The 27,763-nt window shown below is 43.7% G+C and overlaps 1 protein-coding gene across 3 annotated transcripts in view; it reads left to right on the forward strand.

Moving 5' to 3' along the window:
• GSDME (gasdermin E) overlaps positions 1-27,763 on the forward strand; it is a 199,647-nt gene that overhangs the window by 160,372 nt on the left and 11,512 nt on the right. For 2 of the 3 annotated variants that reach the window (XR_012724556.1, XM_075316699.1), the window contains exon 9: positions 1,397-1,470. Coding sequence is in view for 2 of the 3 variants with exons in the window: in XM_075316699.1 (XP_075172814.1) it covers positions 1,397-1,470 (74 nt within the window). In the remaining variant the exon portion in view is untranslated. Of the gene's footprint in view, positions 1-1,396; positions 1,471-9,616; positions 10,195-27,763 lie in introns of those variants that run through there. The other variant, XM_075316698.1, reaches the window with a different exon arrangement.

Raw genomic sequence — 27,763 nt, forward strand, 5'->3', positions numbered from 1 at the left:
CAGTAGTTCCTCAGCTTCTTTTGTCATCACTTCGACAGGGCATCACCTTCTCTTCTATTCTGCTCTGTAAAATAGTCGTTGCCGACGTCATGCTGATTGATAGCCTGCTCCCGGCAGTTACATATCAGAAGAAGGAGAATCACCGACAGGAGCGGTCCATGCCCGCTCTGAACCCGGACAGATAATGGTAGGGGAGAAGAGGCAGGTAGTTAAGCGGGCTTTACACGAGACGATAGATTGTGCGATATGTCGTTGGGGTCACGGTTTTCGTGACGCACATCCGGCATACCGCACGACGTTGTCTCCTGTGACACCTCGCTAGGTTTCATAAAATTGTTTAATTAAAATGGCGGAGGTTGTTCATCGTTGACGTGGCATCACACGTTGCTCCGTGTGACACCATGGGAACGATGAACAGCGGCACCTGACGGCTTAATGGAAGGAAGGAGGTGGGCGGGATGTTTACATCCCACTCATCTCCGCCCCTCCGCTTCTATTGGCCGCCTGCTGTGTGACGTCGCTGTGACGCCGAACGTCCCGCCCACTCCAGGAAGTGGAATTTAGTCGCCCACAGCGAGGTCGTCCGGAAGGTAAGTATGTGTGACGGGGGTAAACGAGTTTGTGCGCCATGGGCAACTAATTGCCCGTGACGCAAAAACGACGGGGGCGGGTACGATCGATTGTGCTATCGCACAATCTATCGTCTCGTGTAAAGCAGGCTTTAGCAACGATCTGCCTGTAAATTCTTAACCCAATAGGGGAAAAAAAACATAACTCCTTTAAGTGTGTATTGGTGTGCTATATACTGAGCCCACTTACTAAATGAAGAAACATATGGATGTCTCCTCATAAGGAACACTATGTCTATTGAAAACACTTACAAGGTTAACTCTTTATGATCATCATTGATATACTTTTTTAAGGTGCTGCTATTTCTTGACAGAGGTAGTTTTAAGGGGTTTGCATGGGGCAGTAACTTGTTTCGGCTTAATTACTGACATATTGTTCATAGCTTTATCCTGTAATGGAAAAGAAAAGTTTTCCATCCTGACAATAAATCCCAGCTATATCACAAGTGAGTAGAAATGATCCGGTGACCATTCACTACCCCCGGACATGCTTTAGTAGTTGGTAGTAATAATCATAGACTACTACTGTCTCACCAGTGTCAATTATCTGGGATCTTACACTATTTGCTTAATCACATTTAAATGTCCGTAGTGTTTCTTCTTCCAATCTTTAAGTCCACATACTATTTGCAGTACATTAAATTTGCATGAAGTTGTAGCTCAGACTCTCCAGCACTGCTTCTTCCAAGTTGTGATATCTCAGCACATCGTCTTCAGACTTGCTGCAGTGATATGTACTTTGATAACGAAATGTCTGTTTCTTACAGAGATGCCAGACGCTGCCTTGACAATACTTGGTGCTTGTTGTGATCGTCATCTCCTGCCAGCCCTTTGTGCCCTGGTGAGTATGACAATCATGTATTAGTCGGATTGAAGCCATTACCGCAGGTGCACGACTGTGATTCTTACATGGTCCTCAATGGATATTCATGTTGAACTGTTAATTCCTTTATAAGGAAAAAAAAATAGATGAAAAAGCTCCATGTTTTATATTATTAGAGAAAAACAAACAATGGTTCCCAAGTGAAAATTAAGCATTTCTAAAGACAAATTATCAACTAATTAGATGACTGAATTCATTTCCTAACGTTGAGTAGGACAAATAAAGGGGTTGTCACTGGACCCACCTGTACGAGCCTGAACAGGGAGCTGCTTTAGTTATGTAGGATGTCAGCTGTCCTTGTATTACATGTATTATTACTAGAGATGAACGGACCCCTGGAAGTTCAGGTTCAGCCAGACCTCAGGCCTCCTTCACACATCCATGTTTCCAGTACTTGTGGTGTCTGTTTTGACATGTATCAGAGACACTGACACTTGGAAACCCATTAAATTCAATGGGTTTGCACACATTTCCTTGTTTTCACACCATCGATGTGAAGCAAACGTGTGTCTGTATGTTCCATACGGCGACATGTCCATTTTATGCCGTCAGCACGGGTGTCACACTGACCACACTTTGATCTGTGTAACATTAGTGTGACACGTACTGAAGAAAACACGTCACTTTAAAAAAAAAAAAATTATACTTATCTCATCTGCCTCTGCTGTTGCTTCCACGTCCCGCTCATTATGCTCATGAATATTCACTGCAGTGACTGTGGACCCGGAAGCCACAGCATCACCAGAGACAGTATCATCGGTAAGTATACAAGTTTATGCTGTCCGTGTGCTTTTTTTTTTTTTTTTTTTTGTCCGTGTGCTATCCGGATGTCACACGGATAGCCCATGAACAGCACCAGGAAGGCACACACACGGGCACATATACGCACCTACGCCATGGACTATGGAAATAGTTTGGGGTTTTTTGCACGGACGTGTGAAGGGGGCCTTAGATGAACTTCAGTTTGGGACCCGGACTTGAACTGAGCATGATCCCGGAGCTCGAACCCCTTTAGGAGTCACTGATTGGGCACTTTGGTTCTTTGCCCACATACAGCCAGCTTATAGCATTTCCGGCGGAGGGAGGGTAGGTTTGCCTTTTTTGCTTGAGCTCGAACACTGATTTTTTTTTTAAAGTCAGTGTTCGGTACGAATCCCGAACTTTACAGTTTGGGTTTGCTCATTTTTAATTATTACCTTACCCACCCTCAGTTTCATTTGTATTCTTCAAGAGGTCTCCTATGGCTCACCCCCTATATAAAAGCAGCAAACTCGTTGTGAAAGTTTGCTGTACACGTAAATTACTGTTAACTTTCAGGAATTGTGTTTAATGATCTGCTACTGCCTATGCGGCTGCAATGACAGCTGGCCTAGGGGTTGTCACTCACATTTCCCAAACTTCTTGGTGCAAATATTTTGAGTTATGAAGTGATACAGCTTCTATATTTTTACATATCTAAGCAAATGTATCTCTCAAGACGGTATGAAAGCTAGGTGACTATACCTGATGGAGCTGAGGCGCAGGACCCAATGACTGTTTCTGAGAGTTCACTTATAACAGCTATTATGAGAAAATGGCAAATTGTACCACCTTTAGGATAGGAATCAATGATCAAAGTGTCTGTTGTTTTTTTTTGTAGTCAGAAATATCCTTTTGGGCTTTTTTTTTCTAAACCCTTATACAACATCATTAGAGATGACAGCCTGATAGGATAAAGGATAGGCAATGTTGAGTTGTTTTCTAGGAATAAAATAGAACACAGTATTATGCGAAGAGAAGCAAAAAGTTGTCAAAAACTGCAGATTATTCAACAAATATGCAGATTATTCAACAAATATGCAGATTATTCAACAAGTATGCAGATTATTCAACACATGGGCAGAAAATATGGACTCAAATGTAATTTGGATAACGGTGAAAATTGAAATGGGGTCACAGAGTGCGGAAAGCTGCTAAAATAAACTTGGCTGAGATTAAAAGCCCTGATAGTGCTCTGTACGTGTGACCAGCGTGGGCGCTGTGATTTCTCTTTTTATTTAGTTAGCACAGCAAGACTGCACTGTTTTGGCTGAAGAACAAGCATTCAATATTCAGAGAAGATCTATCTGCAGCGTGTCTGCTTATGAGATTTTCACAAGGATATCACCAAGACAAATATCATTGCTATCTAAGACGATTGACAAGAGGGATACAACATTATTATTATTATTATTATTGTTTATTTATAGAGCACCATTGATTCCATGGTGCTGTACATGAGGGGGTTACATACAGAATACATATACAAGTTACAATAGACAGACTGGTACAGAGGGAAGAGGGCCCTGCCCTTGCGGGCTTACATCCTAAAGGATTTTGGGGAGGAGACAGTAGGTGGGGTGTAGGTGGGGCGGCAGCTCCGCACGGTGGTGGGGCAGCAGCTCCGCACGGTGGTGGGGCGGCAGCTCCGCACGGTGGTGGGGCGGCAGCTCCGCACGGTGGTGGGGCGGCAGCTCCGCACGGTGGTGGGGCGGCAGCTCCGCACGGTGGTGGGGCGGCAGCTCCGCACGGTGGTGGGGCAGTGGCGTCATTGTAGATTATAGGCATTTCTGAACAGATGAGTTTTCAGAGTCCGTTTGAAGTTTGCAAGTGTAGTAGATAGTCTGATGTGTTGAGGCAGTGAGTTCCAGGAGACTGGGGATGCTCGGGAGAAGTCTTGGAGTCGGTTGCATGAGGAGCGAATGAGAGAGGAGGAGAGAAGGAGATCTTGGGAGGACCGGAGGTTACGTTTTGGAGTGTAGCGAGAGATTAGTTCAGAGATATATGGAGGAGACAGATTATGGATAGCTTTGTAGGTCACAACATCTCACCACATAGGCTGCACGCATAGATTTTGTTTCCTGATAGGGTTTAGTAAGTTAGTTTATATAAATAATGATTAGCCGTCAAACCTGCTGACCAAAAAGGCACAAACAATGAATACAAATTTGCTAGTTTATACTTAAGCTTTAAAATTTTAATAAATGGTGTATAGTAAAAAAAAAAAATGATGACAGTATCTTATTTTATACTCAGCGGAAAGATAAGCACTTTATGTATATTTTTGGTCTCATGCATACTAAATTTATAACAAAAGTGTATTTTGGCTTAAATGTATCTCCATGTGCTTCCAATTACATACAGAGGCTAATGGAGGGTTTCTTTCACATCCCTTAAAGAATAGTGCCTTATTTCTGCAAATGCTTTATATACTATACTCTATACACAGAGTGCCTACTATTCTATACTATAGGGCCATAGGCGCTCTGGTGTTTATCTACAGTTCTGTGCCTACAGCATTAGAGTATGCAATAACTGTAGAAAAAGACATGAACCACACATCCAAAAATCATACTTTGATCTAGTGCCACTAGGCAAAAAATTATATACCTGAACATGAGGTTCTTGGTTTAACATTCTGATCAGACTGTATGAAGGCCACCACCACATCACGGCGAACCTCTGAGTGGGTCCTTACTTACTTTAAGGGTGTGGCGCTGTGCGCCAACCACCGCCGCATCTACCAGCAAGGCATGTGACCTGGTGCCTCACAACACTCATGCTGCAAGGCTCAGCCCTCGCTCCAGGCCTCACTGCCCTACCGACAGAAAACCACCACAGCAATGGCCACCACGTAGCACCAGCACCCATGTGAAAGGAGCTTGCCGACTCACCTTCCACAAGCTCACAGTGTGTGAACTGAGAACAAAAGGTGATAGAGGAGACCCCTCTATGCGGTCTCCTGCTAATTAAAATGACTTGCAGCATGGGTGCTGTGAGGCACCAGGTCATCTGCTCCATTGGTGCACTGTCGCTGTGGTGGTGATCAGGACGCGGTGCTAAATCTTTAAGGCTTCACACAAGTTAGGGAATCACTCAGAGTTCGCTGTGACTTGGCAGTGGGCTTCAAACAGTCTGATCAGAATGTTAAACCAAGAACCTCATGTTCAGGTATTTAAATTTTTCCCTAGCGGCATTAGATCAAAGTGTGATTTTTGGTTGTGCGGTTCATGTCTAATTCTCCAGTTGTGCTATAGCATTAGGGTAGGTCCGAGCATATAAAAAATGTCTTCGTATGCCTATGATTTTTTTTCTCATGTTTCATCCATATCCAATTTCAGTACATATACAGGAGCAATTATTAAACATTAACAAGCCTAAATTCAGTTTCCTAAGTAAAAAAAAAAATTGCAAAGCATCTATAAAAATCAGATGGTAAATAGTGGTTGCATATGGAATATGATTTTTTTTGTTCCACATCCATAGACTTGCAACTTTCTCCAAAACATGGAAGAAACTACAGCATGCTACAATATATTGCATGCTAGGATTCAGTTCATGAAAAAAAACAACGCACATCTGCACTGTCTCATTGAATAACATTTGTCTAAGTGCTGACCGTTTTTACACAGACAGCACTCAGACAGAAAATACACTTTAGTTAACCTAACCTTATGGTGATCTAATTACAGTGCCTTGAAAAAGTATTCATACTCCTTGAACTTTTCCACATTTTTTCACATTTCACCCACAAACTTAAATATATTCTATTGGAATTTTATGTGATATACCAACTAAGGCTGCTTTCACACATCCGGCTTGAGCTGTGCGACTCAATCCGGCTGTGCAAGCTATGCAACGGATGCGGTGAAAACACCGCATCCTTTGCATAAGTTTTTCCCATGCGGCCCGTCCGGTTTTTGCCGCTTGCGGCATGCTACTGAGCATGTGCAGTGGCAAAAACCGCATGCGGCGGCCAGATGCGGTTTTTGCCGCATTGCGCCGCATCCGGCTGCCATAGGTATGCATTGAAAAATGCGCCGCGATGCGTTTTTTTTTTTGCTGCACGAAAAACGTGCCAGGCAACGTTCCATCCGGCCACCGCATCGGCTAAATCTGCCGCATACGGCAAAAACCGAATGGAACGCAAGGCCATGCGGCACAATGCGGCACTAATTAAAGTCTATGCAGAAAAAACGCAACCGGCAGCAAAAAAAAACGGTTGCGATTTTCCTGCAAAGTGCCCGATTTTGCCGCATTGCAGAAACCGGAGGTGTGAAAGCAGCCTAAGAAGCAAGTATTTGGGAAGTCTAAAGGAACTCCACAGTTTTCTTAAAATATAAATCTGAAAATTGTGATGTGCATTTGTATTTAGCCCCGAGTCAATACTTGGTAGGAACACCTTTCGCTGTAAATTCTGCTGCAAGTCTTTTGTGATATATCTCTACCAGCTTTGCATATCTAGAGGTTCACATTTGTGCTTACTCTTCTTTGCAAAATAGCTGTAGCTCAGTGAGATTGGATGGAGAGTGTCTGTGATCAGTAATTTTCAACTATTGTCACAGACCAGACTCTCAATGGGATTTAGGTCTGGCTTGTGACTGAGCCATTCACACACATGAATTTGCTTTGATCTAAACCATCCTATTGCAGCTCTGGCAGTATGTTTAAGGTCGTTGTCCTGCTGGAAGTTAAACCTACACGCCTGTCTCAAGTCTTTTGCAGATTCTAACATGAGTTTATGAGGGATCCGTCCTGTCAAACTAATCTGATCATCTTCCATGAGGAAGTAAGTTCTATACTGGACCAGGGAAATGTAGTGCATGTTGTCTATATGGACCTTTCAAAGATTTTTGATATAGTGCCTCACAAAACTTTGGTACGTAAAATGAGAATTGGGGAAAATGTGTCACTGGGTTAAAAAGTGGTTCAGTGATAAGAACCAAAGAGTAGTTATTAATGTAAAACATTCCGACTGAGTCACAGTCAACAGTGGGGTACCACAGGGCTCAGAATCGGGCCCTCTTCTTTTTAACATATTTATTAATGACCTTGAAGGGGGCATACACAGTAGAACTTCAAACTTTGGAGGGTAATCAATATAGAGAAGGATAATTTAATATTACAGAAGGATTTTTGTAAGCTGGAGGCTTGGGCTGAAAAACGCCAATTGGGTAGAGGAAATAAAACGTATAATTATTTGCTTAATTGTAAAACACTGGGTAAAACTGTCACTGAAAAATACTTTGATGTAAGAGTGGATGGCAAACTCAACTGTACTGACTAGCTCCAGTCAAGGCTAATAAGATAATGGGATGCATTAAAAGAGACATAAATGCTTCGTGAGAAGAACATAGATTTGCCTCTATACAAATCACTAATATGACCACAAGTAGAATACTGTATATGTAAGTGTTTAAGAAGAACAAGAGTGGGTGCAGAGAAGAGCATCCAAGTTTATTAAAGGAATAGGAGGCCTGCAAGACCAAGTCAGGTTATTAAACTTGAGGTCATTCAGTTTGGAAAAATGAAGGCTTAGGGGCCAGCTTATTACAAATACATGAGGGTACAGTAAACAGACCTTTCTAATGATCTTTTTACAGTTAGGTCTGGGACAAGGGAGAATGCTCTACATTTACAGGGAAGAAGGTTTAATTATAATCGCAGATGCAGAATCCTTACTGTAAGAGCAGTGATACTATGGAACTCTGCCATATGATGTTGTAATGGTTCAGTCACCACTAAATTTGTTCTCCAGCTTTCCCTCCAGGATTGCCCTGTATTTAAATCCATCCATCTTCCCATCAACTCTGACCAGTTTCTCTGTCCCTGCTGAGGAAACAAATCAACAACAGTATGATGCTGCCACCACTATGTTTGAAGGTGGGAATGGCATTTTCAATTTTTTGTGCAGTTAGTTTTCCTCCACACCGCGTTTTGCATTTTGCCTAAAAGCTTTAGATTGATCTCATCTGACCACAGCACCTTCTTCCACATGCTAGCTGTGTCCCTTAGATGACATGTGGAAGAACTTGAAGTACTTTGGACAGATTAGACCAAAATAGAACTTTTTGAGCTAAAATGAAAAAAATGCTATGTGTGACAGAAAACTAACACTACACATTACCCTGAAAGCACCATCCCCACCGTCAAACATAGTGGTAGCATCATGCTGTGGGGATTCTTTTCTTCAGTAGGGGCAGGGAAGCTGGTCATTGTTTACTGTAAGTTAGCTGGAGCTAAGTACAATATTTAGAAAACCATGTATCATTTCCTTTACACTTCACATATACTTGCTACTTAGTGTTGGTATATCACATAAATTCCAATAAAATACATTTAATTTTGTCGGTGTCATGTGAAAAAATGTAAAAAAGTTCATAGGGTAGGGATACTTTTTTTAAGGCATTGTAAGTCTGAATGTGCAAACCAACAGCAATACCCACAAAACCAACTTGTTGCCCTTCCATTTTTTTTCTATTAAATATACTTATTGGATATTTACAGTCTGTCATAATTGTCTAAAAAGTATGTCTGTCTGGGTCAGTGACTCCTGTTCTGTTAGGTGAGATGAGAAAGGAATGAAAAGATGACTCCCCATTTATTTCTATGGGAATTATGGAAATGGTCAAGTATGTTTGCACTCTTAAAGGATTATAAAACTGAAAGCTAATAGTAAATGTAATATTCCATACACTGCAAGAAAAAAAATTAAAACTTTGACTTACGTTTACCACATTTGACCTTTTTTAAGCCATCCTTTGTAAAAGATTAGTCCATAGTAATTAAAAGCTGCACTCTTCTCTATACGTTTGATGCTCATTATGAGGAGTAGATTTTTCGTGCACCATTTCCTCCGATATTAAATAATAAATATGGTGAAAGTTGAGTTGCACTTTCTTAGGAGACTTCTGGTGATGAGTAATAAGACAAGGCGCACCTATATCAGTAAAGTGTTGCACATTTTGCAGCACCATTTCGGACGAAACTGGATATAAATTGCATTGTTAATGTGGGTTTTTGATTTTGCTATTATTTATTTGAAGCTTATTGCAATTTTGTGCTTTTATCTTTATTGAATTTTATCATTTTTAAAGCAGTCGAGCGATTCCAAAAAAATACCAATGTCAGACGTTCGGACCAATGCGAATCAGCACATCTTGTAATTGAAACTACAAGTGGCCCTCGCATGCTGATAGCTACGCCTCTCCTAAGCCTTCTAGACCAAAATGCTTGTTTAAAACTATAAATCATAACATTACGGCCTGCGGGATTAACTGTGTTCCTGTATTCTTTTTTTAATTAGCCAAACATCACATCAGATGAAGGACTTTGTTCAAGGACAGAACCATTGCTGTCTAATCTCATCGACCAAGGCACATTTCATATTGTACAGAGGTTGTTCTCTTTATCTAACATGAGACTGGAGATGAATGAAAAAGCCATGCATGTAATAACCTTCAAGGATCCCGGCTTTCACCCTCTTATTCTTTACATTGCAATGTCAGGTTTTCATGCATTAATAAAACACCTAAGAGTCTGAATTATGCTGGACTTTACCCTTGAGTCCCGACATAGCAGCAAATGTATACATAGAGCTATTCATTGTATTGGATTTATTGAATTTTGAGTTAATAGATGTAAGGAAAGTGTATTATTTAATACATACATAAATGTGGCTTTTTGTATGTTTTTATGTTTGTGCAGCTATTGGATAAGTAGCTATACTGTGATGTCCTTCTGCCTTTCTAATGGATAGACCAACTTAAAATTGATTATATTCAGGATTTTCTGGTTAATGATGAATAAAGCAGAAAAGGAACACAGTCCGATGCAAGGTGCTCAAGTAGGGTCCAGTGGTCCCCAACCTTTCTTACCTGGAGAGCCACATTAATTTCTAAGGCCAGAGTCACACTTGCGAGAGACTCACGCGAGTCTCGTATCACATCACCCGGCATGGCCGCAGACTCTCCTGATAGGTGCGGGTCGGCTGTATGTATTGCTATGCAGCTGAGACATTCCTGTCCGAAGAGTGTGCGGCCATGCTGGGTGATGCGCTGCAAGACTCGCGCGAGTCTCTCGCAAGTGTGACTCCGGCCTTAGAGAGGATAATGATTCACCATCCCCATGAGTATACTGCTTCCACAACCCTCCAAGTAGCCACACCCAATGCCTCTATTACCATAATGAAAGCCAATGCGTTCCTACAGAAATCGCAGAGACAGTATACTTACATCCAAGACTACCCACCTCCCCCATTTGATATTCTCATATCAATAACATTCACCACGCTATCACATCCAGCTTCAAGCACCGTCTCAATCTAGCAGTATCATCCTGTCTCTAGATTACTGTACTCAATTTGTCCCTAAACCCCCAGGTCCAGTAAATGCACACCCAAATTTGAACTTCTACTCACAAATGTTACCATTTGGAAATATACTGTCCATAGCCGTTTGCAAACAATGATGCTGCTGCACTAAGCTGGCAGACACCTTCATGCAACACGTCATAGGCCTAAAACCTACACATCATACTGTGAGGAAAAGAAGTATGTGATACACTGCCGATTTTGCAAGTTTTCCCATCTTCAAAGAATGGAGAAGTCTGTAATTTTTATCATAGTGACACTTCCCCTCTGTCAGACAGCATCCCCATCCCCCCCACAAAAAAAAAATTGTATTATTTTTGAATAATTATTCATTTGCATTTTGGTGCTTGAAATAAGTATTTGATACAACAGAACTTAGTATTTGGTACAAAAACCTTTGTTTGCAATTACAGAGGGCAGACAGTTCCTGTAGTTTTTGACCATGTTTGCACACACTGCAGCAGGGATTCTGGCGCACTCCTCCATACAGATCTTCTCGAGGTCTGTCTGATTTCAGGGCTGTCGCTGGGCAACATTAAGTTTCAGCTCCCTTCAAAGATTTACTTTTGGGTTCAGGTCTGGAAGCTGGCTAGACCACTCCAGGACCTTGAAATCCTTCTTACGGGGCCACTCCTTAGTTGCCCTAGCTGTGTGCTTCAGGTCATTGTCATGCTGAAAGACCCAGCCATGACTCATCTCCAATGCTCTAACTGAGGGAAGAAGGTTGTTGGACAAAATTTCGGGATACATGACCCCATCCATCCTCCCTTAATATGGTGCAATTGTCCTGTCCCTTTTGCAGAAAAGCACCCACAAAATATGAGGTTTACACGGTTGGGATGATGTTTTTAAGATTGTACTCAAGTGTCTTTTATACAGGTAGCGAGTTCAAACTGTGCAAAAAATATAGGTCATGAGTGCAGAGTAGGAGCTTCTTAAAGAAAAAATAACAGGTCTGTGAGAGCCAGAATTCTTGCTGGTTGGTAGATGATCAAATACTTATTTCATGCAATAAAATATAAATTATTATTTAAAAATCATACATGTGATTTACTGGATTTTTGGGGGGATTCTGTCTGTCACAATCGAAATGTACGTATGATAAAAATTTACAGACTTTGTAAGTAGGAAAACTTGCAAAATCAGCAGTGTATAAAATACTTATTTTCCCGACTGTAGGCCCGTGAGTCAAATGTGGCTCCCGAGCGACAGGTTGGGAACCTTGTATTATACCATATTAAAAAGATATCGCCACTAGAGTTCTTTTTACTCTTTTCTGATAAATGTCCAAATTTATCCTTATTTCATATTGATTTTCTGAACTGCTTAGGAAAAGATTTTAAAAATATACGCCCCGCTTTCAGACAACACTAGAGAGAGTTTAAAAGCTTATTTCATCCTGTAATAGTAATAGAATTCACTAAACATTATGCAGTAAGCTCTTGTGGTGACAAAGGGAATATGAAAATTAAAGTAGGTTGTCTGGGACTAACATATTGAAAAGCTATCAGTAGGATAGGTCATCAATATCAGATTATATTGTTATCTGCTGCTGCCGAATATAATCAATGTACAAAGTGGAAGAGCGTAACCCCTTACATTGTTTAGTGGCCGCTCCTGGACACTGCAGATAGCTCCGATTTTAGTAACCACATAACAGCTGATCGCAGGGGTGTCAGACCATAATTGATCCAATATTGATGGCCTTTGAACAGATCATCAATATGGTATTCCCAGTCAGTGCCTTTAAAGGGGTTGTTCAGCTAAATAAAAGTATGCTTGAAAATTATGTGTGTGTATATAGTAGTAAAATATACAACTCATTAATATCCTATTATCACAGATGCCACAATCTTCAGCTCTTCCCTTCAGTTATGGTTTTTGCATATCTGCAAGCATTAAAGGGAATCTATCAGTAGGTTTTTACTATGTAGTCTGAAGACAGCAGGCTGTAAGGGTTAACATAGCGATTTCATCCATGTGTCTCTTATCACAAAGTGCGTTTTCGTTTGCCTGCAATGTTAGTTTAAGCTTCAGTAGCTTTATCATTACAATGGAACCTTGGTTTAAGAGTAACTTGGTTTGAGAACGTTTTGCAAGACAAAGCTTTTTAAAAATGTGTAACTTGGTTTAAGAGCAATGATTTGCAAGAAAAGCAAATACTCACCGTGCACACTTCCGATTCTGTCCTTTCACCATGTTCTGACCCGCTCTGGAGGTAACTTTCTGTACATACTGTATGTACTGTATACAGTATACCATTGTACAGTATATACTATATAGCATGTCTATCAATTTGCACTTGTAGATACAGTATTGAACTTTCTTTCTGCTAACCAGTCCAGCACATTCCTTGTACTGTAATCAGCCTGTGCAGTATTTCTACCCCACATTTGGCTTAGTTCTGCCCTTATTTTGGGGGGAGAATAGATAGGGGTGTGTTTTTTTGCATATTGTACTAGAATAAAGGTTGTCATATTTATAAATCATTTTTTCTCTTTATACTGTACCTCCTGCACACCAATAATTCTATTGTAAGCGAACGTGCAGTTTAATTTTTTTTATGGTTTTTACTGTACACTATTTTGTATTAGTGTACTGTAATAGGTTTATATGAATACAGTATATTATTTTGTATTACTGTAATAAGTTTGTCTAAATACAGTAAATATTTTTGGGTTGTAAAACGAATTGTCTGCGTTTCAATTATTTCCTATGGGAAAATTCTCTTTGATCTAAGGCTATGTCCGCACGTTGCTTTTTACCTGCTTTTTTGCTGATTTTTCAACTGCAGCGTTTAATGCCAAAATGGTTGTGTTCTGCTTTTCAAGCAAAGTCTATGGGAATTTGGGTTTCTTGTCCGCACTATGCAGTTCAAACTGCAGCCTTTTTGTTGCAGAACTTTGGTCAAAAACTCAGCTTTGCAGTGCAAAACCCAAATGGCAAAAACAATTCACATGTCAATTGTTTTTGCCATTTGGGTTTTGCAATGTCAATTGTTTTTGCCATTTGGGTTTTGCACTGCAAAGCTGAGTTTTTGACCAAAGTTCTGCAACAAAAAGGCTGCAGTTTGAACTGCATAGTGCGGACAAGAAACCCAAATTCCCATAGACTTTGCTTGAAAAGCAGAACACAACCATTTTGGCATTAAACGCTGCAGTTGAAAAAGCAGCAAAAAAGCAGGTAAAAAGCAAAGTGTGCACATAGCCTAAGAGTAACTTGGTTTAAGAGCACACTCCCGGAACGAATTATACTCGTAATCCAAGGTTCGTCTGTAGTTGTACTGTGGAGCTCATGAGCTCAGGTCAACTCTGCCTCCTTCTGTGATTAGCAATGTACACTGAAAGCCTGAAGTGGGCGAGGCCCACTTTTTAAGCTTTGCTGCTTTGCTAAAACTAAAATCTTTGATTGTGTCAGAACGGCTGTACCCAGTAACCTAAGTAATACATTTTTGAATTCAGGATCTCTTTGCTTACATCATGCTGCTCTCAGATGAGGTAGCAAAAACCTGCTGACAGATTCCCTATAAATGTATCAGTACATCCTGAAAGCGTGTTTAAAGGGGGCTGGTTGACTCCTCAATAGCTAAGCTAGCCTTGCCACTGACTGTGACAGGGAAAGAGATTGGCTTACTTATTGAGGAGTCAGCCACCCCCCATTAAACACAGCTCTCAGGATGTGCTGATACATTTAATACTGTAATGTGTTGAATACAAATTTGTTGCAGATCTGCCGAACCCAGAAGTGAAGGGTAGAGCTGAAGATCGGGGCATCTGTGAAGAATGAGTTGTATATCTTATTTATTATTTATACACTAAAGCGGGCTTTACACACTACGATTTCGCTACAGCGATCTCGTTGGGGTCACAGAATTTGTGACGCACATCCGGCCACTGTAGCGATATCGTTGTGTGTGACTCCTAGGAGCGATTTTGGATCGTTGCAAAAACGTCCAAAATCGTTCCTCATTGACATGGGGGTCCATTCTCAATTATCGCTGCTGTCGCTGGGCCGAAGTTGTTCCTCGTCCCTGCGGCAGCACACATCGTTACGTGTGACGCCGCAGGAACGAGGAACATCTCCTTACCTGCCGCCGGCCACAATGCGGAAGGAAGGAGATGGGCGGGATGTTTGTTCCGCTCATCTCCGCCCCTCCGCTTTCATTGGGCGGCCGCTTAGTGACGTCGCTGTGACGCCGAACGGACCGCCCCCTTAGAAAGAAGGCGGTACGCCGGTCACAGCGACGTCGCAGGGCAGGTAAGTATGTGTCACGGGGGAGCGCGATTTTGTGCGCGATGGGCAGCGATATGCCCCTCTCGCAAAAACGATGGGGGCGAGTCTCATGCTAGCAATATCGGGACCGATATCGTAGCGTGTAAAGCCACCCTTAGCTATTGAAATGAGCTGTCAGACAGCCCTCATGGGTGGAGCTCAGGATGGGAAGTCGAAATGACAAAATATGAAATGACTGAATTAAAGGTTTAATAATTCATCAGTCTTCACAGGTGTTTTATTTTGGGTGGGGCGCTCTATCATGTGCATCAAACTTAAGGAAAACACAAGGATTTATAAAGACGTAGGATGATGTAATTGTGTGCTGTTCCGCTTGCTTCATTTCTATGCTGGGAAAACCAGAAAAAATATGTCTTAATATTACTACAGAGCAGTATTTTACTGGAAGCTTCCAGCAGCTGGAGTCCATAGGATAATAGAACATGATATCAGTTATATCTGATGTACTACTTTATTTGTTCTGTTGCTCGTACTGCCTGTTTTATGCCCTCCATTTATGTAATCTGTTTTTTATTGACTGTGTGTTTTTCGTGGTAGTCAGTATTTACTCCTAACAAATCTTGTTATTGCTTCAACAACACTATGGACGCCTCATGACTTTCAGAACAAACCTTATTGTGATATGTTTTACTACTGAGGCCCTAACAGATGAATAGTCTCAGGGAGGTAACAGAAGACTGATACTGAACATTTCAAAATTTGATATCCTGAAATTTTATATTTTTCAGTCTTGTATAATAAATTTTTTGTAACACTTGATTTTATTGTCTGTATTTCTAAATGGACTGCTGTAAAACATGATTAGTTTATTGTATGTACACTGGGCCCAAAACAGTCTAACAAGAGAAGGGGCCTCGTGTCAAATGGCGTCCAATCACATAGCAGCTTTTTCCAGTGCTGTTTATTAAATTAAAGCTGAGTTTTGATTGGTTGCCATAGGCCACAGTGGTGGGGGGTTTTTCTTAGATATTTGTGAAAGCCCACAATGTTCTCTGAAAAGAGGGTATTTAAACTGTAAGAGTTACTACACTACAGTCCAGGGAGATACATGATCATGTAGATGTTACTTAGGCTATGTGCAGACGCTGTGTTTTTTTGATGCTGCGTTTTTGTGCGTTTTTGGCCGCTAAAAACGCACAAAAACGCACCCGCGTCGAAAAAACGCATGCGTTTTTACCGCGATTTGGTGCGTTTTGCTGCGTTTTTGATCTCTGCGTTTTGCTGCGTTTTTCCAATGCATTGCATGGGCGGAAAACGCAGATAAACGCAGGAAAGAATTGACATGTCCATTTTTTTTTTCAAGCTCAAAAACGCAGCTTAAAAAAAAAGTTGTGTGCGGACAGCAAAAATGAAAACTCATAGACTTTGCTGGGGAAGCAAAGTCATGCAGTTTTGAGGCCAAAAACACACCCGAAAAACGCGCAAAAACGCTGAGAAAAACGCACTGTGCGCACATAGCCTTAAAAGGAATTCTCTGGGAATAGATAAGAAATAAATACCGTATTTTTCGGACCATAAGACGCACTTTTTTTCCCCCAAATGTTGGGGGAAAGTTGGGGGTGCGTCTTATGGTCTGACTATAGGGCTGCGGCCGGGAATGAGGGTGCTGCAGGTCATCGGGGGCACGAGCAGGCAGCAGCAGCGCCTGCCGTGACCACGTGGGCCCGCTCATTACATATGCACGCCCATCCTCCCGCCCATCTCTCAGCGCTGAAGCCGGCACTGACAGGTGGGCGGGAGGACGAGCGGGGACGCGCGCATAGCAAAGAGCCGGCCGCATGATCACCCCTGGCAATTACAGCCTGGAGTGATCATGTGCGGCTCTATTCACTGCCCCCCGCGCGTCATTACCAGCGCGGGGTGCAGTGAATCAGTACACTCACCCGTCCCCGTGTGTGGAGCCGCCCCCCTGCTGCACGCGATGTCTTCCTGTCTGTGCCGGTCAGCTGATCTGTGCCGGTCAGCTGATCTGTGCCGGTCAGGTCAGCTGATCGGCACAGACAGGAAGACATCGCGTGCTGCAGGGGAACGGCTCCACACACACAGGTCAGCGTGCCAGAGAGGAAGATATGATCGGTGCTGCAGGGAGTGAGGAAAAGGTGAGTATAAACATTTATTTTTTTCTCTGTGCTATAGGATACAGGCCATATACCAGGATGGTATATGAGCACGATGGGGGCATATAGCAGGATGGGGGCATATAGCAGGATGGGGGCATATAGCAGGATGGGGGCATATAGCAGGATGGGGGGGTATGTGAACAGGCTGGATGGGGGGGGGGTATGTGAACAGGCTGGATGGGGGGGGGGGGTATTTGAACAGGCTGGATGGGGGGGGGTATGTGAACAGGCTGGATGGGGGGGGTATGTGAACAGGCTGGATGGGGGGGGTATGTGAACAGGCTGGATGGGGGGGGTATGTGAACAGGCTGGATGGGGGGGGGGGTATGTGAACAGGCTGGATGGGGGGGGGGGTATGTGAACAGGCTGGATGGGGGGGGGGGTATGTGAACAGGCTGGATGGGGGGGGGGGTATGTGAACAGGCTGGATGGGGGGGGTATGTGAACAGGCTGGATGGGGGGGGTATGTGAACAGGCTGGATGGGGGGGGTATGTGAACAGGCTGGATGGGGGGGGTATGTGAACAGGCTGGATGGGGGGGGTATGTGAACCGGCTGGATGGGGGGGGTATGTGAACCGGCTGGATGGGGGGGGTATGTGAACCGGCTGGATGGGGGGGGTATGTGAACCGGCTGGATGGGGGGGGTATGTGAACCGGCTGGATGGGGGGGGTATGTGAACCGGCTGGATGGGGGGGTATGTGAACAGGCTGGATGGGGGGGGTATGTGAACAGGCTGGATGGGGGGGGTATGTGAACAGGCTGGATGGGGGGGGTATGTGAACAGGCTGGATGGGGGGGGTATGTGAACAGGCTGGATGGGGGGGGTATGTGAACAGGCTGGATGGGGGGGGTATGTGAACAGGCTGGATGGGGGGGGTATGTGAACAGGCTGGATGGGGGGGGTATGTGAACAGGCTGGATGGGGGGGGTATGTGAACAGGCTGGATGGGGGGGGTATGTGAACAGGCTGGATGGGGGGGGTATGTGAACAGGCTGGATGGGGGGGGTATGTGAACAGGCTGGATGGGGGGGGTATGTGAACAGGCTGGATGGGGGGGGTATGTGAACAGGCTGGATGGGGGGGGTATGTGAACAGGCTGGATGGGGGGGGTATGTGAACAGGCTGGATGGGGAGGGTATGTGAACAGGCTGGATGGGGGGGGTATGTGAACAGGCTGGATGGGGGGGGTATGTGAACAGGCTGGATGGGGGGGGTATGTGAACAGGCTGGATGGGGGGGGTATGTGAACAGGCTGGATGGGGGGGGTATGTGAACAGGCTGGATGGGGGGGGTATGTGAACAGGCTGGATGGGGGGGGTATGTGAACAGGCTGGATGGGGGGGGTATGTGAACAGGCTGGATGGGGGGGGTATGTGAACAGGCTGGATGGGGGGGGTATGTGAACAGGCTGGATGGGGGGGTATGTGAACAGGCTGGATGGGGGGGGTATGTGAACAGGCTGGATGGGGGGGGTATGTGAACAGGCTGGATGGGGGGGGTATGTGAACAGGCTGGATGGGGGGGGTATGTGAACAGGCTGGATGGGGGGGGTATGTGAACAGGCTGGATGGGGGGGGTATGTGAACAGGCTGGATGGGGGGGTATGTGAACAGGCTGGATGGGGGGGTATGTGAACAGGCTGGATGGGGGGGGTATGTGAACAGGCTGGATGGGGGGGGTATGTGAACAGGCTGGATGGGGGGGGTATGTGAACAGGCTGGATGGGGGGGGTATGTGAACAGGCTGGATGGGGGGGGTATGTGAACAGGCTGGATGGGGGGGGTATGTGAACAGGCTGGATGGGGGGGGTATGTGAACAGGCTGGATGGGGGGGGTATGTGAACAGGCTGGATGGGGGGGGTATGTGAACAGGCTGGATGGGGGGGGTATGTGAACAGGCTGGATGGGGGGGGTATGTGAACAGGCTGGATGGGGGGGGTATGTGAACAGGCTGGATGGGGGGGGTATGTGAACAGGCTGGATGGGGGGGGTATGTGAACAGGCTGGATGGGGGGGGTATGTGAACAGGCTGGATGGGGGGGGTATGTGAACAGGCTGGATGGGGGGGTATGTGAACAGGCTGGATGGGGGGGGTATGTGAACAGGCTGGATGGGGGGGGTATGTGAACAGGCTGGATGGGGGGGGTATGTGAACAGGCTGGATGGGGGGGGGGTATGTGAACAGGCTGGATGGGGGGGGGTATGTGAACAGGCTGGATGGGGGGGGGTATGTGAACAGGCTGGATGGGGGGGGGTATGTGAACAGGCTGGATGGGGGGGGGGGTATGTGAACAGGCTGGATGGGGGGGGGGGTATGTGAACAGGCTGGATGGGGGGGGGGGTATGTGAACAGGCTGGATGGGGGGGGGGGGGTATGTGAACAGGCTGGATGGGGGGGGGGGGTATGTGAACAGGCTGGATGGGGGGGGGTATGTGAACAGGCTGGATGGGGGGGGGGTATGTGAACAGGCTGGATGGGGGGGGGTATGTGAACAGGCTGGATGGGGGGGGGTATGTGAACAGGCTGGATGGGGGGGGGTATGTGAACAGGCTGGATGGGGGTTTATAGCAGGATCATATACAAGGCAGGAGGATCATTACCAGGATGGGGTACCTTAGTAGAGAATTTGGGGACATTACCCCCATAACAGTGTCAGCAGCAGATCCTCGCCCCATAACAGTGTGTCATGACCACATTTTTTGCTTAAAGTTTTATTTTCCCATTTTCCTCCTCTAAAACCAGGGTGCGTCTTATAGTCCGGTGCGTCTTATAGTCCGAAAAATACGGTAACTAAAAGAGAGGTCATTAAGAATACATTCCTAAATACCATTAATTAACAAATCAAATTAGATAAGCCAGTGTGGACAGCAGTGTGAGAAGCCTCTTCTTACCTCAGCACCAGAGGTAGCTTCAGTATTAGATCAGTACCTAGTTTAATTCCCGTATTCAGACAGAGTGGGCAGCAGTTTATGCAGCCTCTTCCTACCTCAGTACTGGTATATCCAGTACTGGATGGAATAGACAGGCTGAACAGCCGTGTGATCAACCTCTTTGTCTTACCTCAGCACTCATGGTATGTCCATTATTAGATCAGAAGATAGGATGGACAGAAGTTTGAGCAGCCTCTTGCTACCTTAGTTCTCCTGGTATATCCATGGGATAGACAGGGTGAACAGCAGTGTGAGCAACCTTATTATTATTTATTATTATAGCGCCATCTATTCCATGGCGCTTTACAAGTGAAAAGGATATACATAAAAGCTAGTACAACAATCATTAACAGTACAAAACAGACTAGTACAGGAGGAGAGAGGACCCTGCCCACGAGGGCTCCCAGTGTACAGGGAATGGGTGAGGGTACAATAGGTGAGGACAGAGCTGGTTGCGCAGTGGTCTACTGTATTGTAGGTTGTAGGCTTGTTGGAAAAGGTGGGTCTTCAGGTTCCTCTTGAAGCTTTCCACAGTAGGAGTCTGATATGCTGGGGTAGAGCGTTCCAGAGTATGGGGGAGGCATGGGAGAAATCTTGTACGCGATTGTGGTAAGAGGAGATGAGAGGAGTAGAGAAGGAAATCTTGTGAGGATCTGAGGTTGCGTGCAGATAGGTACCGGGAGACTAGGTCACAGATGTAAGGAGGAGACAGGTTGTGGATGGCTTTGTATGTCATGTTTAATGTTTTGAACTGGAGTCTTCGGGGAATGGGAAGCCAGTGAAGGGATTGGCAGAGTGGCGAGGCTGGGGAGAAGTGGATTAAGTGAGCTGCAGAGTTTAGGATAGATTGGAGGGGTGCAAGAGTGTTGGAAGGGAGGCCAGAGAGCAGAAGGTTGCAGTAGTCGAGGCGGGAGAGGATGAGGGTATGTACTAATGTTTTTGCCGATTCTTGGTTAGGGAAAGCACGGATCCGGGAGATATTTTTGAGTTGTAGTCGACATGAGGTGAAGAGGGCTTGGATGTGCAGCTTGAAGGATAGAGCAAAGTCGAGTTACTCCAAGGCAACAAACTTGTGAGACTGGGGAGAGTGAGTAGCCATCAACTTTGATGGATAGGCTTGGTGAAGGAGTTGAATGAGGAGGAGGAAAGACAGTGAATTCTGTTTTGTCCATGATAAGCTTTAGGAATTGCGCAGAGAAGGATGAAATAGCAGACAGACATTGTGGAATTTTGGTTAGTAAGGAGGTAATGTCAAGTCCAGAGAGGTAGATCTGTGTGTCATCGGCATAGAGATGATACGGAAACCTGTGGGACTCTATGAGCTGTCCCAGGCCAAAGGTGTAGATAGAGAACAGCAGGGGTCCAAGAATTGAACCTTGGGGGACACCAACGGATAAATAGTGAGATGAGGAAGTGGTGTGATAATGGGAAACGCTGAAAGTTCGATTAGTTAGGTATGAAGAGATCCAAGATAGGCCCAAGTCTGTGATGCCCAGAGATGAGAGAATCTGTAGTAGGAGGGAGTGGTCTACTGTGTCGAGGACAGAGGATAGGTCCAGGAGGAGGAGGATAGAGTAGTGTTGCTTGGCTTTGGCGGTTAGTAGGTCACTGGGGACTTTAGTTAGGGCAGTTTCAGTATAGTGATGCGGTCGGAAGCCAGATTGTAGCTGGTAAAAGAGGGAGCAGAGGTATGAGGACAGTTCAAGATGGACATGCTGTTCCAGTAGTTTTGAGGCATATGGGAGAAGTGATATGGGGCGGTAGCTAGACACAGAGGATGGGTCAAGGGAGGGCTTTTTGAGGATGGGTGTGATTGAAGCATGTTTAAAGCATGAAGGGAATACACCTCTTCTTACCTCAGCTCTCATGGTATGTCCATTATTAGATCAGACGATAGGATGGGCAGACGTTTGAGCAGCCTCCTCCTACCTTAGTACTCCTGGTATATCCAGTACTGGATGGGATAGATCAGGTGAACAGCAGTGTGAGCAACCTCTTCTTACCTTAGGTCTCATGGTATGTCCATTTTAGATCAGAAGATATGATGAACAGCAGTGTGAGCAGCCTCTTCTTACCTCAGCACTCCTGGTATTTCTGTTATTAGATAAGAATATTCACTGAGAGCACATTTCCTACACATGAAGGGAGACAGCACAACTTGTATTGCACATGCACACAGCCACCTGTCTTATTAACATTCCAGGACAGGCTTCTCTCAGTATAAGGCAGCGTTCTCTTTAATGTAGTTGCCTCCTCATGTAATATCAGTGTGATTTACTAATTAAAGGTATTTCAGACCTTATTTATATCTACATTTCCATTAGTAATTTTCTATGTGTTCAATTCTTGTAGAACCCCTTTTATTGTTCACTTGAATGCATGATGGTTAGAGTATGTTATGATGACTATGCTGACCATATAATATACTATTATGTTGTGCCTCTGAGGCTGAGGATGTATAATGCAGCAACTTCTTTTTATTTGTTCCCTATGCAATGTCTACAGGGCTTTCAAGTGGGGAAACAGCTGGGTGCCTCAGGGTAATGTTCTCTGCACTGTGCACTCTTGTGGGAATGGAATTCATCAAACATGAATAACAGAGAACTTTAACACCTGTGAAAAAAAGAGTAACAATGTAACCCAACATTTCTTAGAAAATATATTATAAGGACAAAAGTAATGGAACTCCTCCAAATAATGCCTACTGGAGCATTAAGGATGTCTAATTCTAAATTCATAGGTATTAATATGTAATTGATTCCCCCCTTGCAGCTAAACCAGCTTCTACTCCTCTGGGAAGGATGTCCACATGATATTGTAGTGTGTCTGTGGAAATTTTTTCCCATTCATCCAGAAGAGCATTTGTGAGGTCAGACACTGATGTTGGATGAGGGCCTGGCCCATAATCGCCGTTCTCGTTCGTCCCGAAGGTGTTGGAGGCAGTTGAGGTCGGGGTTCTGTGTATCCAGTCAAGTTATTCCACCCCAAACTCACCCAACAATGCCTTAATGCTTTGAGCACTGACATGCTGGACCAGAAAAGGGCCTTTCGCAAACTTACCACAAACTTGGAATTGTGCAAAATGTCTTGGTATGCTGACATGACTAAGAAGTGTTAGGCTACTTTCACTTGCATTGAACGGCATCCGTTGCTATCCGCCGCCTTGAGGAATTACGGTAACAGTTGCAGGAAACAGTTTGATTCCTCATAGACTTCTATTAGCTACGGATAGCAACGGATGGCCTTGCGTTGCATCTGTTAGCCGACACTGCATTGCATCCGCCTGGCAGATGGAACGCTGCATATAGCGTTTTTCTGCACTTGGCGGAGTGTCAAAAAACGCAACCGGCAGGATTCAATCGGCGTCCACTGTTTTTATAATGGACACCTATGGTGGCGGATTCCTTTAGAATCCGTCATTTGACGGATTTTGTTAACGCAACCATGTTTACACAACTGCGCATGCCCAGATGTGTAAAGTCAAGAAAAAAAAACTATAATGGATTGCGTTATTTTGTAGGATCCGTTGCATCCGTTGTGCCACTATATGCAACGCATCCGTTACATCCGTCACACAACGCAATGCAACGGAGGCCGTTCAACGCAAGTGTGAAAGTAGCCTTACTTCAAAACATGCCAACCATAACAATTTTTTGTGGGATGTTTTTTATTCTCTCATTTTTGCCATGTTTCATATCTTTTAACATTTTAAAAAAAAATCTGTTTTTATGTAAGTGCTGGATCACCTGCTATCATTGGCTTGCATTTGAATTACTAATATCGTGGAGCCTGAATCACTGCTCTTAGTGGATGGGTGAGCTGGTTATTTTCTCTATATTTGCAATTATTGTGCAAATGTTAGTGGGTCCGATCACTGGGAGGTGTAAGAAGGTGAACATAAAAGCCAAAGATTATTCAGTATAAGACATAGTGGGAACAGAACATGATCTTACAAACTGAGTGTGGGATGATTGTGGGTTTGTTCTATTCACAGCTCAATGTTACTTCTAAATGCTTCCAAGTGTTTGATTCAGAGAAATTCAAAGATCACAGGAACATAAGAAGGCCTTATTGCCTAGTAACTTCTTAACTAGTTCAAGTCCGGGTTATTTTGGGCCTTCAGGTCCAGACAAAAGTTCAGCATTTTTTAGCACACATTAGTTTAAAGGCTGCTTTAGTTGTTGGGCTAACGATGTCATTAGTGATGGGATTTTTTTTTTCTGTAAGTAATGCCGGTGTTATTTCTTATTTTTATACACATAGTTTTGCTATTTTAGAATTTTTAGGCTTTTTTGTATGTGTGTGTTTGTTTTAAGTAAAAACATTTGCTTTTTTCCATTTTAGTAGATATAGGGTAACATAGGGTTACCCTAAAATACACTGTTTTTTTCCCCACGCTAAATGTGCCCGTTTCCAGTTAGATTTGTTCTGAGCATAGTTTGACCCAACAGCTGTTACTGATAGTAATGGGCGGATTTGCCAATACCCTGGATTGGCGTGTCTAACCGGATCTAAACATATAAGTCTATGGGGACCAGAATCTGGCGCTTAAAATTGGTGATAGAAGGGCTAGAGAGATTGGCGCACGCGCGTTATACTTACCGAGTCTTTATGCACATCTGTAACTGCTTCCTGGCCGCTCATTAGCCTCATACATATTCACTGCTTCCCCCGCCCACCAGGAGTACTGGCGTGTGTGATTGGTTGCAGTCAGATGCTCCTCCAGACTGTGTGACAGCCTGTCTGACTGGTTGGAATCACAGACTCTGTTTGCAGTTCACTGTAGATTGGTGTAAAAATAAATATAATAGAAATCATAATACCCAGCACAGATAATGCATACTGCTACAGGCTGCAGCCCCCATTTTTTTTTTTTAATTTAAATATTGAAATAAATCATTTTAAAAAACATACAGTTCCCCCCCCCCCCCCCCACCCCGATTTTGATACCCTGCCATGATAAAGCCTGACAGCTGGGGGCTGGTATTCTCCGGCTGGGGAGACCCATGCTTATTGGGTCCCTCAGCCTAAAAATAGGAGCATGCAGCCGCCCAGGATTGTCGCATCCATTAGACGCGACAATTAGCATCTATTGCTAATCTATTGCAGCTATGAGACAATCCCATTACTACTCTGTAAGTAAAAAGAAATATACACTAACACCGAAAAAATCCTTTATTTAAAATACAATGCAAAAAAAAACCCACCCTCTTTCACGCCTTTGGTAACTTCAAACACCCAGGTCCAACATAATCCACATGAGGTCCCACGACAATCTCAGCTCTGCTACATCTGAAGTGACAGTAAGCGGGCATAGAACTTGACCGCCCGCTGTGATCTTCAGGCAGAGAATGAGCCGCTCGATGAGTGGTTACGTCACTCAGGTTATTTGCGGATGGGAAAATATGGTGCTGAAATTTGGTGCAGTCATTTGAGCAATAAATTTGCACCTACTGGCAGAAAACCACATTGAAACGGTGTCAAAACCTTTTTTTTTTTTTTTTTGCATTTTTGGGGCAAAGAGATGCAAATTTGCTGATTACATTTTTACACCATATTCATGCACCCAGTCTACACCTCATGGCAAAAAAAAACACATCAAAACCGTATGTGATGTGATTTTTTTTGCCAGGAGGCGTAGATTGGGTGCAGGATTATGGTGTAAAAATGTCAGTACCAAATCTGTATCTCTTGGCAGAAAATAATAATATATATATATATGTGTATATATATATATATATGTGTGTATATATATATATATATATATATATATATATATATATATATATATAAATATATATGATAGATAATAAAGTTTATTTTTATAGCACCAACATATTCTGCAGCACTTTACAATCAGGTGGGGGCTTGTACAAACAAAAACAAAATAGCACATAGTTCAGCAGCAACACTAGGAACGAGGGCCCTGCTTGAAAGTTTGCAATCTATGGGGAAAAAGGGGGACACAAAAGGTAAAGCATGCTTGTAGTATCTGGTCCCTGCCATTGTTATGATAATTTATTGATTTCATATAAAGATGCAGGAGGCGGTCATTAGACAGTAACTTTTTAGGTGCACTTATGTGCTATTGGTTGTATGGAGGATGTGAAAACAGAAATAGGAGGGAGAAGGTTATGAATAGCATTTAGAAAGCAGGATAGGGGAGATGCAGGCCTGTAACTCAGACGTGAAGTCACTGAGTTTACTAAGGTCACCTGAGGTTAGGTTACCTGTGATCACAGGTGGAGGACCGCGGGAACCTCCAGCTGTAGCGCAAATAACCTGATTGACATCACCGCTGATCACACGGCTCAGTCTCTGCCTGAAGTGGACAGTAGCTGGTCATGTTCTATGGCTGCCCCCTGTCACTTCAGATGGGACCTCGGGCAAATTACATTGCACCAGGGCAAAATGGAAGAGCTGGGTAAAGTTCTGGGATTGTTGCATCTAATGGATGTGACAATCCTGGGTGGCTGCAGGCTGCTATTTTTAGGCTGGGGAGGCCCCAATAACCATGGGTTTCCCCAGCTTGAGAATACCAGGCCCCAGGTGTTAGCTTTATCATGGCTATGTAATAAAAATTAGGGTGATAACACACCATTTTTTTTTAAATTGTTTCTTCAAATAATTAAAAAAAAGATACATGCAGTTCCTCTTATTTTGATACACAGCCAAGATGAGCACATAGCTGGGGGCTACAGCCTGTGCTGTACCCTATGCTTTATCTGTGCTAATTATCATAACATGGTGGGTCCCAACGCCAAATTTTTGTAGAAAAGCTTTGTAATTTATTTAATGACCCATCCGTGAAAAAGACTTAGGACACATTGATCATAAAAACGGACACACGGATGTCACACTGATGACACCAGTACCATTTTTTTATGTACAAGTTTAAACACGTCTGTGTAATTGAGACCATAGGGGGTAACATCAAGTAACACAAATTGATCACTTGCGTTTCAATAATTTGAAAGGGAATGTAGCACCTATACTAGTTTAATCATTAAAACCAGATAGAGAAACTTGTTCTTTATTCCCTATAGAGCAGGATGTATTAGCCTAATATTAGGCTAAGCAACCAGTGAAAAATTGCAAGATATTAGGATTTCTTTTACTATGATAACTTGTGAAGATGAAAAAAAAAGAAACATAAAACAGGCTACAGACAAGGAGAAAAATACATGGAGAGCAAAGTATAATAGGCGCTCTACTGATACATGAAAGCAAATGAAGACAGCAGCAGCCTGGACACACACAGAGCTCACATCAAGCCTACACAGGGAGAGACTCCCACAAGAGAAAAATCTGAAACTTGGATCAGTCTGCAAAGTAAATATCGGGTATGAAAACGAGTGAAAGAATGAAGATTGCAGCGTTAAATTTACTGAAATTGTATCAACTAAAGGTAGCCACTAACATTTACTTAAAAATTTGCTGACACTTTGAACATATAGTAAATGTGTAATAAACCACCACAAACTGGGGATGAATGGAATGCGAGAATAATTTATAGTGCTATGCTTATATAGCACCATAATATTCTGCAGAGCTTTATATGGATTATCATCATTGTCCCTGTGAAGATCTGAGGCTGTGGGTAGAGATGAGTGAAATGTTCGTGATCGCTATACTCGTAACGAGTACTTTGTAATACTCGTGTATTCGTTCCGAATAGCGAGTACAATGCAAGTCAATGGGAAATGCAACAAATTGTCTGCTGGACCCAACAAAG

The sequence above is a fragment of the Anomaloglossus baeobatrachus genome, chromosome 6 (assembly GCF_048569485.1).
Source record: "Anomaloglossus baeobatrachus isolate aAnoBae1 chromosome 6, aAnoBae1.hap1, whole genome shotgun sequence".
In the NCBI taxonomy this organism is placed as follows: Eukaryota; Metazoa; Chordata; class Amphibia; order Anura; family Aromobatidae; genus Anomaloglossus; species Anomaloglossus baeobatrachus.